This window comes from Aplidium turbinatum, chromosome 16 (genome assembly GCF_918807975.1).
Source record: "Aplidium turbinatum chromosome 16, kaAplTurb1.1, whole genome shotgun sequence".
In the NCBI taxonomy this organism is placed as follows: domain Eukaryota; kingdom Metazoa; phylum Chordata; class Ascidiacea; order Aplousobranchia; family Polyclinidae; genus Aplidium; species Aplidium turbinatum.
Genome location: NC_137487.1, coordinates 5,985,434 through 6,002,807, shown reverse-complemented (window position 1 = coordinate 6,002,807; position 17,374 = coordinate 5,985,434). Strand labels below are relative to the sequence as shown.

The 17,374-nt window shown below is 38.3% G+C and overlaps 1 protein-coding gene across 1 annotated transcript; it reads right to left on the bottom strand.

Annotated features, from left to right (window-relative positions):
- Positions 1-923: 923 nt before the first annotated feature.
- On the bottom strand, positions 924-17,368 carry LOC145785616 (cell cycle checkpoint protein RAD17-like). The gene is made up of 13 exons (XM_082597292.1): positions 17,260-17,368; positions 16,719-16,775; positions 16,010-16,120; positions 15,416-15,490; positions 14,972-15,116; positions 11,876-12,056; positions 11,273-11,386; positions 10,677-10,831; positions 10,056-10,181; positions 9,244-9,317; positions 8,767-8,968; positions 1,456-1,732; positions 924-1,087 (listed from the first exon to the last, which is right to left on the bottom strand). Exons 1-13 carry the CDS (start codon positions 17,302-17,304, stop codon positions 946-948), a joined length of 1,704 nt encoding a protein of 567 aa, XP_082453418.1. The 5' UTR covers positions 17,305-17,368; the 3' UTR covers positions 924-945.
- Between the last annotated feature and the right edge of the window lie 6 nt (positions 17,369-17,374).

The following is a 17,374-nucleotide window of genomic DNA, read 5'->3' as shown; positions in this document are numbered from 1 at the left end:
TGGAAATGCAATCATTACTTATTGTTACATTTTGCAAGGAGGTTTCCAACTTGCGAAGAAGCTGTCGGAGTTAAGCAAAAAGTGTTGCCAGATGTTTTACCAATTTCAAGCAGATATGCAAATTAATAGTTGCACCTGCCAGTTGCTCAAAATTAATCTAAAACAATTTATAATTAACTTAACCTGTAATAACATTTGTAATTTTTTTATAGCACTTAATTAAAAACAAAATTATATGCTTATGAAATATTCTACTTAAAATGATATCATGCGCAAACTATTCTGTCGGTTAGCCTACCAGCCCAGAGAGCAAATCAACCCTTTTTTGCATTGATTCAACGATCAATGGACGTTTATTTATTGATCAATGTAAAAAAAACTAATTTGTTGGCTGAAAATAGACATGAAGCTTTTCTGACAGTCTGTTGGGTGCGCTAGAATTGTTTCAACCGCCTTCGCTTGGTTTTTGTATCTTTAACCTCGAACTGACAAAGCCTTAATAGGTTATTTCTGGCAGTTTTGCATAGGCTACTTGCAGAGGCTTTTGACGCAGGGCCGGTTACCGAGATTGACAGAGTGAAGTTTCCGATTGTTGACGTGCTGTTGTTGCCGGGGAATTATTCCATCGGTTAGGTGCCGCTGAATGGAGAGCAGTCCTCAGTATGTGTTGCTCAAGCGCACACCCCGAGAGTCGAACAAGCACCGCTTGATCTTGAAGCTCTTTTGTTCACGAAGTCACGCGCTAATCAACAGAGCTATCGCTTGACCTCAACGTTGAACTTAATAGCTTGGCGCTGCAGCGGGACGAAAGATCGATGCACAGAACACAAGCAGACAAAAAGAAGCACTCAATGCGACTCGTTTACTCCGCAGGTGCAAACCGAACAGCCAGCAATAACGAAACATAAGGAACTGTATTGATCAATAAATATGGAAAAATATAAATTAATCGCTGAACTCTTCTATCGTGACGTCATCTTCGTCCTCAGCGCACTCCGACTTGGATATGACGTCACCGCCGGTTGCCCTGACGTCAGTATTGTCGCTGACGTCATCTCCGATTTGATCCGACAGACGGTCGTCGTGGCTGTGCATGGTTTATTGATGTGAATAAATATTGAACTAACGCCGAAAAGATTATATTAGGAAGGTACAGAAAATCGCTTCTTCTAACTTGCATAACAACATTAAAGTTATAACTACTAGCACAGGTCTTCAACGGCCCCAAAGTCACAGATAAATTAGAAAGAGCAAACCATTTTGAGAGGAAAAATGTTTCACCAAAAGTTTGTGGAGTAACTACAGTAGTTTCAAAATCAACAAAGCTATTCGAAAAACAGTTCAAGGAAAAATATTTTAAAACTAAAAGATTTTGGTCGATTTTGATAGATTTACATCCTTCGATAGACCTCAATCTATCGAAACTGTTTTGTGATAAAAAAAAAAACATCCCACCTTCGAAAAGATTTCCAATTGGGAAGAGCCACCACTTCTCTGAGAAAATTCCTCTGAGGAGGATCAAACTTAGATGCAAGATGAACTAAACACGGAAGAGCATCTTCTTGCTTCCAAAAGAGTCGATGAGAATTGATGCGGTTTTCTTGCTCCTTTCTTTTAACTTCATACCAGGTCGGTTTGTGGATGGGTCTCCATGTCCCGGAGGAGCTCGCACAGGAGTCGGATGTTGCTCGTTTGGAGTTGGCATATATGAGACCACGAGATGCAAGGACTCCTGAGAGCAAGATGCGTGGTGAGATAAATCAAAGTTTAAACAGACATAACTAAGCAACAACACTACATTTAACATTATAAAAACAAAAAACAACAAGCGAACGTTTTCGGCTAGTCATATAGCCCTTTTCAAGCCTATAAGAAAAATACATTATTGAAAGAAATGCTAAAGAATCATATAGTATCACAGCAAAAAATATGGTCAAATCTAAACATTTGAGAAACTGCCTCGCTCACACAAAATGATAACTGAAAATTACACAGCGCAACGGGTCAAGTATTTCAGAGGTAAAATTAATTGATTGTTCAGACAAGGACTCAGGCAGATTACGCAAGAATGACAGAAGCACAAGAGATAGTGGCACAAAACAAAGTAATGCGAAAAGCACAAGACGTCATAATTTAATCAAAAAACTGTTAAAAGATAAGAAGCTCCGCAAGCAAATAATTGCCTGTTGAGCCCTGGGTTTAAAGATTGGATGATCAATGCCTCATGAATTTTGGTTTCGAATTCGGACAAACACTTACGTACAATTTTGAAAGACTGCAATGACGGTTTATTATTTGAGCACGATTGGCAGTTTCTAATATGGTCTTTAATTGCACTGTTTTTATTAAAATTAGCCAAATTCAAATGCTCTCCCACTCTCGTCACCAAATGTCGCGTGGTCATACCAATGTATGACGATCTCGCATCATGCGAGCAAGTGAACTTATACACGACGTTAGAACATAAGCGGAAAGGAGTTTTGGACTATAACTGAAAATAATAACCAGCTTTAAATGTTTTATAAACGGGAAAAATCTTAACGTTGAACTTCAATGCAATAAATCTGGACAAACTTGTGGCAAAACGTTTGGATTCCTTGCCAACAAACGGGATTGTTAGAAAGTTTTTGAAATCAGGCTCCTCAACTGGAGACGTAGTGGAAACCGAATTCAAAAACCCTCTAAGAACCTTATTAAAAAACCAAGTCGGATAATGATTAGCACCAAAGTATGAGCGTAATTTATTAATTTCATTATTGAAACAGTCATTGTTCGAGCAAATGTCTCGAGCTCGCGAGATAAGGCACTTGATCAAAGCAGATTTGTAATTAGACGGGCAAACAGCGCTGAAATTAAGGAAAAGATTAGTGTTTGTCGGTTTACGCCAGACCCAAGTATCAAATCCATTACCATTTATTTTGATTTCTACATCCAAAAAAGGTATAGTCTCCGTGGCTTTTTCTACAGTAAAATTTATGTTTGGATGTTGCGTATTGAGTACTTCAAGAAACTGTGAACAAGAATTATCGTCATCAAATATGGCAAAAATGTCGTCAATATAACGTAGGTAAAGCTTGGGAAAGAATTGGGAAGTAGTTTCAGAAAAAATCTTATTTTCAAGGTGGGCTAGAAAGAAATTGGCAAGAGTGGGACCCAGAGGCGAACCCATAGCCACTCCGTCAATTTGCTTGTACAGTTTATCTTTGTATAGAAACATGCCCTCTGTGGCTAAATGCATCAATTTGATAAAAATGTCTTTTTTGATGAGCGGGTGGTTTGGCTGGTCTTCTGCATATATGTAATTCGCGATAATGTCGATCGTTTCTTTTAAAGTTTCACTAACCTTAGTTCAATAAAGCTCAGTTTGCTAGAAGAAGAAGTCTTACGATTCGGCCTAAACCACCCAATTCTTCCAAAACAAATTGATTCAAACAATATGAAAGCGAGTATAGAACAACTTATGAGTTCTCTGAAAAGAAATGGAGATATTTCAATCAACTCTGATGATAAAGACGAAGTTAAATTTATTGTAAAACGTTTTATGTGTAATGCTAAAAGAGTGTGTTCATCCAAAAGAAATCAAGCAATTCATCGCACACTAAAGTCCCTGTCTTTAAATCAGTCTATTAAAGTATGCAAATTTGATAAAGGAAAAGGAACGGCAATTTTGGACACTGCAGATTATTTTTCAAAATTGGACAGAATTGTGAGCGATGAAACTAAATTTGCTATAATCAATGAGAGTACTAAAGTTCATCCAATTATTTCAAAAGAAAGGTCCATCGAGTATTATGTAAAAAGATATCTCAAGAAATTTGGAAAAGAAGTAACTCAAAAACTGATTCCCTCGGGCAGCAGCCCAGGTAAGCTGTATGGTTTGATTAAAGTACATAAAAAGGACAATCCAGCCCGTCCAGTTGTGTCAATGATTTCGACTCCGGAATATGCTCTGGCTAAATTCTTAGACAATATTATTAAACCTTACATGCCAAAAAAGTACATGCTCGACTCAACCAACGATTTTCTGGACAAGCTGAAAGATTTTCAATGTGCTCCAAATCAAGTAATGGTCAGTTTTGATGTACAATCGCTATTCACTAACGTCCCTTTAAAAGAAACGATCGACATTATCGCGAATTACATATATGCAGAAGACCAGCCAAACCACCCGCTCATCAAAAAAGACATTTTTATCAAATTGATGCATTTAACCACAGAGGGCATGTTTCTATACAAAGATAAACTGTACAAGCAAATTGACGGAGTGGCTATGGGTTCGCCTCTGGGTCCCACTCTTGCCAATTTCTTTCTAGCCCACCTTGAAAATAAGATTTTTTCTGAAAATACTTCCCAATTCTTTCCCAAGCTTTACCTACGTTATATTGACGACATTTTTGCCATATTTGATGACGATAATTCTTGTTCACAGTTTCTTGAAGTACTCAATACGCAACATCCAAACATAAATTTTACTGTAGAAAAAGCCACGGAGACTATACCTTTTTTGGATGTAGAAATCAAAATAAATGGTAATGGATTTGATACTTGGGTCTGGCGTAAACCGACAAACACTAATCTTTTCCTTAATTTCAGCGCTGTTTGCCCGTCTAATTACAAATCTGCTTTGATCAAGTGCCTTATCTCGCGAGCTCGAGACATTTGCTCGAACAATGACTGTTTCAATAATGAAATTAATAAATTACGCTCATACTTTGGTGCTAATCATTATCCGACTTGGTTTTTAATAAGGTTCTTAGAGGGTTTTTGAATTCGGTTTCCACTACGTCTCCAGTTGAGGAGCCTGATTTCAAAAACTTTCTAACAATCCCGTTTGTTGGCAAGGAATCCAAACGTTTTGCCACAAGTTTGTCCAGATTTATTGCATTGAAGTTCAACGTTAAGATTTTTCCCGTTTATAAAACATTTAAAGCTGGTTATTATTTTCAGTTAAAGTCCAAAACTCCTTTCCGCTTATGTTCTAACGTCGTGTATAAGTTCACTTGCTCGCATGATGCGAGATCGTCATACATTGGTATGACCACGCGACATTTGGTGACGAGAGTGGGAGAGCATTTGAATTTGGCTAATTTTAATAAAAACAGTGCAATTAAAGACCATATTAGAAACTGCCAATCGTGCTCAAATAATAAACCGTCATTGCAGTCTTTCAAAATTGTACGTAAGTGTTTGTCCGAATTCGAAACCAAAATTCATGAGGCATTGATCATCAAATCTTTAAACCCAGGGCTCAACAGGCAATTATTTGCTTGCGGAGCTTCTTATCTTTTAACAGTTTTTTGATTAAATTATGACGTCTTGTGCTTTTCGCATTACTTTGTTTTGTGCCACTATCTCTTGTGCTTCTGTCATTCTTGCGTAATCTGCCTGAGTCCTTGTCTGAACAATCAATTAATTTTACCTCTGAAATACTTGACCCGTTGCGCTGTGTAATTTTCAGTTATCATTTTGTGTGAGCGAGGCAGTTTCTCAAATGTTTAGATTTGACCATATTTTTTGCTGTGATACTATATGATTCTTTAGCATTTCTTTCAATAATGTATTTTTCTTATAGGCTTGAAAAGGGCTATATGACTAGCCGAAAACGTTCGCTTGTTGTTTTTTGTTTTTATAATGTTAAATGTAGTGTTGTTGCTTAGTTATGTCTGTTTATGGTTTAAAAGAGTTACCTCTCTACCCAAATTGTAAATCAAAGTTTCCCTTCCAAATCAATTGAAGATATGAAAACGTTAAATTAACGCGACGAAAGAAAGTCTTGTGAAACCGTAGAGTTTAAGAAGGTACAGGTAGCCTACTGTCAATCACAACAAAAGTGAAACGCCCTTCAAAAACTACAAAAATCAGAACCTTGCCGACTACAAGACTGCCCAATACGGAACGACGACATGTGTACCATCAAGTATCAAGAACTGTGTTTGCAAGATCATATGCAAGAAATGCAAGGAAAGCTACATAGGCAGCACGATCTCCCCACTCCACTCCCGCTTGAAAGAACACCTTTGCTCAGATAAAAGTTCGGTCTTTGATCATCAACAATAGTGTCTCGCCGACTTTGAGTTTACAATGATTGGAGAAAACGACGCGGTACAATTGAGGCCATTGTCATAAGCAGACAAAATCCAAAGACCAACAACCGTGCCGAAAGGGAAGAATTACGTTGTCTAATCTATCAATCAACTCATTCAACAAAAATTCACAGCAAAAACACCTTAACAACACAGAAACTGCAGAAGACAGCAGCCTCAAGCCAAACGAAAGAGCCGCATGAAAGAACAACTCACTGACTTCAACATCATTCGTCATAGCACATGACTTGGGAACAGTGTTCCGAAAGCAAGTGCAAACCGCTATTACCTTAGCGAACTCGCGGCATCACACTAAAACAGGTCGTTAGTATCTACAATTATACATGGTGAAGTAAGCAACGATCATGCTGCTACAAGCGAAACTCAATCTATTGCACAACAAAAGTAGTTTCCCATGATGCTCGCGCAAATGGCAAGAAAACAACGTAAATTTAGATGTCATTCAAGCAGTGGCGGATCTACCGGGTGGGCCTGATTGGTACAGGCCCACCCAGATTGACAGTGGGCCCACCCAAAACCAGATTCATAAAAAAACAACTTATTAATGAGTATAAAGACTTAGCTAAACGTGAGCTGGTAGCCGTGTGTGTGCGATTCCTTCACGGAGGTGTCATCAAAGAGCGGGCAGTGGGCTTTGTTGCGACTGCAGACTTGTCCGCAAAAGGAATATCAGAAAAAAAATTTTGAAGGTGCTTCAACCACTAAAATTGGATCCTGCTCTCTGTGTCGGGTTTTGTTTCGATGGAGCATCGGTCATGTCGGGGCACACGGGAGGGGTTCAGGTTATTTTGAAAGAAAACGAAAAAGTTCGTTTTCATGCTTGTGGCTTTTTGCAAACTGTTTCAAAACAGTGATTTTGCTACCAAGGGCCTGCAGAGCTCAACACTTTGTGTGACAGACTGTCTATCACTGGTTGAAGCACTGAAAGCTATGCAACTTTCCGCGAGGATTCGAAAGGTGACTTTGGTCACGTGCTCAAACTGACAGAAGAACTGATGGTAAAACATGAGACAACTAACAGGGACGTGGTTGCTTCTCGTGAACGCAAGCTGCCTTCGAAGTATGACAAGTCTGTTGTCACCACAACGCTGGGAAAAACGTCGGCTGTCAAGAGCAATGAAGATTTAACGGCGCTGTAGAACTGTATTCTTGACAGGGATATAACGGAGTTAAACTGCCGCTTTATGGACGACACGTGGGCCTATGGATTAATGAGAGCAGTGGGCTCTTTCGCACCTGGATCTGCCACTTTTGGCGAAAAAAAAACATTCTAAATGGTCTTTGTGCACTGCATGGCATTGAAATCGCAGATGCTGAACATGCTGTATTCATTCAACACATCAGACGGAAAATGGATCGGGAAAACTTTCCTACATTAATGGAAGTACTGCCCTGCTGACATTTTCCCGAACATGAACAGTGTTTTAAGGACCATCATAACACTGCCTTCCACGTCCTGCAGCGTTGAGAGACTTTTCTCTGCAACAAACACGATCCAAACGCGCTTGAGATCATCCATGCAGGCTGGACGCCTTAACAAGTAACAACTTGACACATTTGTCTTTTGAAAGAACTCATCGACAGTTCGGATTATGATGACATAATCAACTTTTTTAACTCGAAACCTGGGAGACTCCGCCTTGTGTAGAAGCTCCGGTAACACTAAGTTTTTGTATGTTGGTCCGCCGTGGCATTATTGCTGAAGGCCCACCAAGATATTTCCTAGACCCACCCATAAATTACTTTCTGAATCCGCCACTGCTTCAAGGTAGTGTCTGATCGGTGAATCCAGATATGGTTACATGGCTTCAACGTTTGTAGACGTTAAATCGATGCAAAAAAAGTTGGAGGATTTTGATAGCTGGTTACCGGTGACATGGTTAATGCTTAATGGTCCAAATTTGGTTGCGGTGTTTTCAAATCATGTTCTGAGGAATATGACATCAGCGCATTCGAAACCCTTTGTAGCACTCAGCAACAAGCAGTTGGATTTCAGAATCAAAGTTGCAGCGCTACCTTGCAGACAATTTTCGTTATAAATGAGATTTGTAAAAGATAAAACGAAAATTTGGACCTTTCTGTAACAAACGCAAAGGTCAACAACAGAGAAAATGAAACCACATCTTTCTTGTCCTTAACCCTCAATCCTCATCCAAAGGCATCTTCTTGTGTTTGAGGCCGCTGCAGGTCACGTTTTAAGCCAAGGCGCAGCAACCAATAAGTTGTGTGTTCATCGAGCGTTGTTACGTCCACAAACCACATATCTATCCTGGGGTCCGTAATAAGAGGACATTGGAAGATAATAGGGTAAGCAGTCTGAAAATCTGAGCCACATGCCCAAGATGGTGAGTCGACGAGGCCCCATTGAAATATGTTGCTATTGAAACAGCCCACCCCAGTTCGCAAGCGATACTAAGGGCATGAAAATCTATTTCGAAAGCAGATTTTCCAGATATTTACAACACTGTCACAACATTCTTAACAAAAGCTGTTCCATTCTAAAATAGGGTAATGAAAAAGTTACAAAACGCTGACGCTTAACTAAAACAGACGGCTTAAATTATACGCCAGCGGTTGAAGTTTACAATACATTCCGAAGCATGTAACGAACACATGCTTTCACGGTCGCATGCAGGAATTACGTCTGCAAACAATCTTTCACCTTCATATCTGTCCAAGTGAGTCAATGCTCCTGAAGAAGGATCGCTAGATGTCAGTGGTGAGTTCATCATATCAGAAAGGCTTAGATAATCTGAAGCAGTGGTGATGTCCTCTATTGGATTGTTGTCGTTAAAAGCGAGGTAGTTGTGGTGAAGGAAAAGGCTGAAAGCGCTTCCGGAAAGACAACACTGATCAAGAATATCCTGAAAGCGGAAAAAGCGGCACTGGGTTAGTAGAAGAAGCGGAAATTACAATCAGTGATTCACATTATAAGCAAAGCATTATCAGTTGTTAGTAATAATAAAATACTTTCACAAACCAACGCCTCTGTGCCAGTGGGCTTTATTAACCAAGTAATAAAACTCTGTTTAACCAGGCTTTAAAGTCAATGCTATTTTCGTTTTGTTTTCAATAACACTGAAATTCTAAGGTCCGACACATGCAGTACATGTCAAGCATCTTCAACGACTTCTTTTACCTCGGGTTGCACCAGCAATGGGTCTCTGTAAGTTTCATTCTTTCTTATGCTACTTTCTTGAGCTGGCTTTTGTCCTGCAACAATACCCAGATTTGTTTAAGGCCACTCGTGTACAAGTCATTTCCGAGGCTTATTCCTGTGTGCGGTGAACATTTGCAAGGGATTTAAACTACGAATGTTGAAAGGTGGAAGTTGAAATATTTTGTCAGTGAGCACAGAGCTGCTTTTACAGCATTTAGTGTACAGTGCTTTTTAAAACAAGATATATTTCGCATGCCAAATGTCAAAAGACAAGTTATATTGAACCAACAGCGATCTATATACAGTAAATGCGTCATTTGAGTTTACCATGGTTGAACCTTAAGGTTTGTATTTTAGTAAGAACAGCCCAGCCGCTACGTAGTGGTAATGGCATTTCATGTAAATGTTACACAGTATTCGTTCACAGAGAGATGTGGACATTGTAATCAGTGCTTCATTCAAGATGCGATTTGTAACATTTTACATTAATTGACGTTCAACTGGTTAGAGCAGGACAACCGGTACAAGTGGGTTTGGGTTCGAAACCCAGTACAAGTTCCACTACCTGTTTGTCGAATGTCGACTACCCCGGGCAACACTGCCCCAGACAACAAAATCAGGACTTCGCTGTCCGAAGCTGAACACCGCGTTAGGTTTGAACTTTGAAGTAAAAATATTTTCATGAAAACTTTGTTTCAAACATCCCAATCGGAAACAAACGCAGAATGTTTAAAGACATTGTTTTGCTTGTGAAACGCTTCAATGTTAATAAAATATGAAACAAAACTAACGTTTACAATAGAATATCTTTCCGAGGGCGCGGAACAAGATCAAGGTGGTATCTTTGCCGCCGACAGGTTCAGTTGATTTACTTTTTTGTGATATTCTTTTTTTCTGTGCAACCTCTTTCAAAGTTTCTACGAAAACAAAACGTTGCTAAAACATCAGTGTATTCAATAACATTTAATGAGATTAACGCATCAAACAATATCTGTCGTGTATGCATTTCAACCTTAGGACTTGATTGCCAGATGTACACGACGATTGTTGTAAGCATATTTTTGTCAAATCCGGACTTACACCAGGTGGTTGAAGATTTAGATTAAGTGGACGGCAAGGCAAGGAGGTCAATCTTTGTGTCCACCTTCAGGCATTTCTATTACATGCTCTGCAGCGGAGTCGGATACAGCCGCATGCTCTTGAACGGTGTCGAGCCGACGCTTTTTTAAGTGTCATACCATGGCTCCCACCAATCGACCACATAGCCGAATATGCAGCGATGCAATAATAGAATCAAGCTGCCGTGTTTTGGCTTAGTTGTAGAGTTTTTCTTCTTTCTCAGGAAATACTTTTGACATTGTGATTTCCAAAAACTATAAGATCCTTCAAAAACATTTGATACAAAAACTTACCAAATTGAGAAGAGAATTGCAGGCTGTTTATCGCAGCTCTGATGTCACCAGTTGATGACATGATGGATGACTCCTTTTTGGAAAGGGAACGATTTTCAGATAGAGAGATTCGATTTAAAGCTTTCGTCATCAGCGTGGCAGAAACAGGGTTAAATCTGAAACAAAGACGCATAAAATCCGCGTGAGGCGTTTGACATACCACTTGACAAAAAGTCTATTTTGGTTTCTATGGTTGCAATGACGACGACCACTAAGATGTAACACAAACAGGTCCAAGAATAATTATTACGGAAAATTAACGTGAGCAAATTCATAATCCTTACTGTACTATGAATTGAAGCCATTTGCGTTGTGTCTAAAACAAGTTCAATAACAAAAAATATTACATACTTCAACGTTGCGAGTGGAAGACTGCACATAGCTACAAGCTGCAGGTTTTCGTCTGACTCTCTTCAGAATCTTTAGTTAGCTCTTGAAGAGAGTCAGACGAAAACCTGCAGCTTCGAGCTATGTGCAATCTTCTCATCATTTTCAAGTTTTGTACCACCAATCAATACAACAACTTTTTCAACCGGGGAAAATAATCACTTACTCACATGATTGTCATGATGCTGCTCCTAAACTCACGCAAATGCTTCTTGAGTGGATCGGATGTTGCTCCGTTGCTGATGATGAGGACCAGAGGCCACCGTTGGGTGGTGTGGTACCTTCTGGAACAATAGTACAATGTGTTAGCAATGGCGTTCCTGAGACATGGATGAACCCGGTAATTGACAACCGATCTGAGAGACTTGAGTAGCGTTTTACTAAAGCATGTGATTATCCGTATTCTTAGTGGCTTACAGAATCGTAAATTTGTCAAAGCGCACTTTTGTTGTGTTAAGGAGCTGGAAGAAAGTTAGCCTTGCACCACGGCCCACTGTAGATGCCCAGTCGGCTGTGCTTGGCACATCAACGAAACGTAAAAAGAAAACATTCCGAGATCACCTTTATTTCGCTAACCACATGAAAAGAACCTATTTGTGAACGCAAACGGCTGCAGGAATCATTTCACAAAGGTGCATAGTTGTGTCATTACAGTAAAGAGCCAGCAACGGAACTTAATCCAAGTCAACGAGTTAAAAAACTTTGAAAAGCACAGGCACAAAGTTGCGTTACGGTCGTTTATAAAAGTCTAGTGAAGAGTAAAACAGAATTACCTTAACAAATCACATATACACGAAGGGTCTTGATAGATGAAGTTAGGAAACTCTTCCAGGAGGATAAGTTTCTTACTGACCGGATGGTCTTCATCTTCTTTATTTAGCAAAACGGATGTATATTTTCCAGAACGAAACAAGAAGTCTTCGAATGTGGTGATTTGCGACTCGTATTTTAATCCTGAAAAAACAGTTTGTTCTTACCGTTTTTAGACGTCAAATTACTTCAAACAAATCACTATGCCGATAAGCTGCGCCCTTTTGGGGCAAATTTTTAATTTCAATTGGGGGGATATCTAAATATCTGTGTATGCCTGAAAAATGAAGGCATGCAAAAAAAATTTTTTTTTCGTCAATGTTTAGACCCTGCTGTCGGCCCCGAAACATTTGCAGGTTACCGGAATTTTGAAATCTTCATAAAATCTTAATCTTTTGTGCTAGGTAGGGCATGTTGGTATTCATTTCTATTGTTTTTGGATAATTAATCCATTTATTAAGTTTACAGACAAATTTAGACATGTTTTAAAATTTTAATTTTTGCAACAATGACGAATTTTCTTGCATTTTATGTAAATTTTTGTGGTTTCTGAAGGTTATGATAGTAGCAAGTTGGATTTACTGGTTCTGGTACATTCTGAAGCAATATAAATAGACTCATTAGTTAAACATTTCAACAGAAACAATGGCTAAGGAAGTCCAGGTGAAAAAATAGTATTATTATTCTTATTTATGTAACAATTTACATCACAGGCATGTAAGTAATTAATCTAAGTACCGTATGCTGTTTCTCACCCATTAACTTGATTCCAATTATACCTTCCAGGAAACTACGAAATATACCTACCTGACTCATTCTTTTGAATGTATTGTAATAGCTGAGTGTAAAAATGTCATAACGATCTTCAATAAAGGATAGTCCTTTAGAAATAGAAAAGTATGAGTCACTGAAAACATCCGAACTTCCGCTTCGTTTGAATGTACTCAGACATTTTCTCTATCTCCGTACATTTCAATTTATGAATTCCACAACATCTAGTCAACTGCACAATCAAGTCTACGAAGACATCATCAATATATATTCATCTGCATCTATAGTAGCCACAAATTGCAAGAAGACCATCATAGACCAAGTAAAAGAGCTTGAAACCAAAAGAAAGACTGTGAACAAAAACAAGAATAACCAGCAGATTCTTAGGTTCAATAAGTTAGAGTTAACCAACGCAAGTGACACAGTGGGCCAATTTTTTTCTTGATTAAACTTTCTGGAAGATTTCCACTAGTGGTCGCCTTGCCCAGCTTATGCAGGTGCTTTGCATCATTTGAGAGATTCTGCTAACTTGAACCGAAATTTCAGGATATTTTGGTATATATATTATTTAGTGGTTCAAATAGTAGGGGCTCCATTTCTCATACATTTTTGGCAAGCATTTTTCCGATTGGGCCATTAAAACTGTTTGGCCCTGAAGTTGATCCATCAATGTGTTCAAAAAGTTTGCGAAGTAATAACTCGCAGTGGTGAAGTAAGCGAACTACATGCTGACAAGGTCTTCCTATGCTTCTTTCGATATGGGCCATTGAACCATCCTTCCAGCTAGTATTAGAGTTTGTACCATCTCCTCAAATAACACATATGTTAGATATGTTAATTTTCATTGAGGTGAGATGATCCACGACACCTTCAGCAACACATTTTCCTGTAGAATACAAATTTTAAAGTTAAGACTTCCTAAAAAAAATTTATTGAACTTAAGAATCTACTGGTTATTCTTGTTTTTGTTCACAGTCTTTCTTTTGGTTTCAAGCTCTTTTATTTGGTCTATGATGGTCTTCTTGCAATTTGTGGCTGCTATAGATGCAGGTGAATATATGTTGATGATGTCTTCATAGAGTTAATTGTGCAGTTGACTAGATGTTGTGGAATTCATAAATTGAAATGTACGGAGATAGAGAAAATGTCTGAGTACATTCAAACGAAGCGGAAGTTCGGATGTTTTCAGTGACTCATACTTTTCTATTTCTAAAGGACTATCCTTTATTGAAGATCGTTATGACATTCTTACACTCAGCTATTACAATACATTCAAAAGAATGAGTCAGGTAGGTATATTTCGTAGTTTCCTGGAAGGTAAAATCGTAATCAAGTTAATGGGTGGAGAAACAGCATACATACTTACATGTCTGTGATGTAATTTGTTACATAAATAAGAATTATAATACTATTTTTTCATCTGGACTTCCTTAGCCATTGTTTTTGTTAAAATGTTTAACTAATGAGTCTATTTATATTGCTTCAGAATGTACCGGAACCAGTAAATCCAACTTGCTACTATCATAACCTTCAGAAACCACAAAAATTTACATAAAATGCAAGAAAATATGTCATTGTTGCAAAAATTAAAATTTTAAAACATGTCTAAATTTGTCTGTAAACTTAATAAATGGATTAATTATCCAAAAACAATAGAAATGAATACCAACATGCCCTACCTAGCACAAAAGATTAAGATTTTATGAAGATTTCAAAATTCCGGTAACCTGCAAATGTTTCGGGGCCGACAGCAGGGTCTAAACATTGACGAAAAAAAAATTTTTTTTGCATGCCTTCATTTTTCAGGCATACACAGATATTTAGATATCCCCCCAATTGAAATTAAAAATTTGCCCCAAAAGGGCGCAGCTTACTATGCCGACATGAAAAATACTTTCTCTGATAGGCCATAGGTTTGTACTCAATGTAAAAAATTATATAAAGATATGCACACGCGCATAGAAAAAAGATATAAACTCTTTCTGTCACATAGCTAGGAAGTAAACACGATCATAGGTGTACCAGTGGGATAAACCGCCTGGTGATTAAATAAAGGTAGAGTCGTACACACAACACAGGACATGCAACATGATAAAAGTGATAAAATATTCATCAGTTCGTATCTAAACGGCTCTACATTGGCTTTGTGAAATAAAAACCTGAAATGTTTGAAACCATACAGAAGGTTAAAGCACTAAAACATCCAATTGAACACTATGATAGAAACTTCAGTTTACAAAATTGCGTTGTTTAAACCCGAAAATTAATACAAATTGCTTCACACAAACCAGCTTCCTTTGTGATGCTGAACGGGGTTGTGAGTGGATTGCTCCACTCCTCTACATGGATGCCATGCTTCCTAGCCACCAGGAGCAATGTAGATGTCTTCCCACTTCCAGAAGGTCCGGTGAGCAACAAAATGGGAGCACCGCCCTGACATGTAAAACAAATGCCGTTTGTGCTTTATTCCTGAGTAACAAGATGAATGACGCTGCTTAATACGTCAATCAATGACATTTTGCTTTAAAAATTCAATACAGAAAATTGCTGTATAATTACAGGGATTAAAAAACTGTTTATTAAACAAAAAACAAGGAAAACAAGTCAAAAACGGGTATTTGTGTCTTCATCTCACCTCCCAGGGATAAAACCAGGTTGATATTAAAATAGCATTACATTTATGTAAGTTAATGAAAAACAGATGGGAGAACCGCACAACATCACTATCTTACCTTTTTTGAACCAACGTCCTGGGTCAACCATGATTCTACTTCAGTGACTTTCTTCTTGTGGACTGCAAGTTGATCCTAGAAAGAAAACACAAAAATACAGGTTGTCGTAAAAGAGAACTCTTGAATTGTCTTCCATGAGATAACAGAAAAAGTGCATTCTCTCTTCCAATGATGCCGGGAATACAAATCAAATTCAAGGAAGAAATTCTTTACAGGCTTTTGCGCATCAGTAACAGAGAATGTTTCTCGACTACAGAGTGTAGCAAGAATTGACAGCGATAAACTCGTGTTTCGGCTATAAAATGACTGGCAAATACAGTGGTCAAGAGCTATGTGGTATGAAGTAGTGGTGCGATACTTATGAGACCAGCTTCACAGGCAAAATCGCTGTCAATTCTTGCTACATTCGAATGCAGAGAAATAGTTGTTTTTGAAAAAGTATTGATGGCCAGTGTGGAGGTTACACTGATTTGGTTAGCACAACACAATACTCGCAGTTCCATAGTAAGTAGACCACTCAGTCTTGTGCTGCCGCCAGGTACATTGCTCCTACTCAGTAGTATTTTCTCATGGTTTGTTTCATGATACACTTACCACGGTTCTTGGAGCATATCGTTGAAGCCATGTAGCATTGTTGTCTGGTTTAGGAAGCTCAATGGAGGTATGCTTCAAAAATTTGCGTTTCTTAGTTGGATTATCATGTTCCTTAAAACATAAAATGTGGCACCAATCTCTAGACATATTATCTTGTTGCACGTTTCCTTACAGTTTTGAGAAAATAGAAATAGTGACCTAATAAATTTTACTACTGTATTTAAGCTTTTGATTTGTTCCCTGTTGAAGATGGAAGTTGATTCCCATACTTAACTTGAGCATCCTGAATGATAAGAGAAGGTTCTCGTTATACTACAACTAATGGGGAGTAAGGTGAGCTGGCTTTGTTTTCTCAGTGGCCTTTGCTTCAGCAATTATGCCTCTCAATTTATCATACTATGGATACTGGGTAGTAGAAGTGAGCGGAGTTTTTCAACAACCTTCATAAACCTGCAGTGGAACTAAGATCGCATGATTGGAAAACGAGAGTCATATAGGCTGCACCATCCCACCGGTATTAATGAATTATGCAAGATTTGTTCTTCAATGCAATAAAGCAATCTGGTAGATGGAGAACACGCAGGTGTATAGCAATATTTGTTAAATGTGAGGATACATGTGTCATTTTATTTGATGAATACATTAAATTGAATGATAAATGAGGAAGTTTCGGTCCATGTGTCTCAATAACAGCATAATTTGAAGAAACCTGAGATGTTGGAAAACTTTCAAATGAGGAGGAAATCCAATTGCTCAGTTTCGCTTTCTGTAACAAAAATGTAAAAGCTTGAAGCATTCCAAAGTTGACATCACAATGCCTAAAGACAGTAAATCATGAGAAATTATTTTATGATATTTTCTTCTTTGTTCGAGCTTTTGAGACTGAGAAGGTCTATCCTTTTACCACCCCCAAGTTTATGATGTTCCTGGACTACACTGGAAAGATACTAGAGAGCAGCCAGTCTTTGATTTTGTCATCCAAAACACGCAAACCTCCCAATAGATGGGTTGATACTTCAGATTATTTTGATATTTATGATATTTCTTACCAATGCAGTAGCATCAAAGCAAACAGTGCCACATTTGGTCTCAGTCTATTAGAGCTGCGGCCTTACCCAAAGACATTACGTTGAAAACAAGTCTTAATAGCCTACTATGCTGGGAGCCGGAGTCCAATCTCACAGACGAAATAATAAACATAAATAAAAACTCAATCATGAAAAATAGCTTTCCGCTAACCAGCTACTGACCTTCTTCACAGAGTAGGAAGAGCCTTTGAACTCTTCAAGGTTCATAATAAGTTTGAGAATAATATCACGATGCTTGTTTGCAGAAACAATAGTTATAAAATAATTAGAATTTTGC

Coding starts and splice junctions, on each gene's coding strand:
- LOC145785616 (XM_082597292.1), bottom strand. CDS start 17,304: ATGAACCTTGAAGAGTTCAAAGGCTCTTCCTACTCTGTGAAGAAG. Junction 9,318..10,055: donor AAAGATATTCTATTGTAAAC/GTTAGTTTTGTT, acceptor GTATTGTTGCAG/GACAAAAGCCAGCTCAAGAA. Junction 1,733..8,766: donor TCACTTGGACAGATATGAAG/GTGAAAGATTGT, acceptor TCTTGCTCTCAG/GAGTCCTTGCATCTCGTGGT.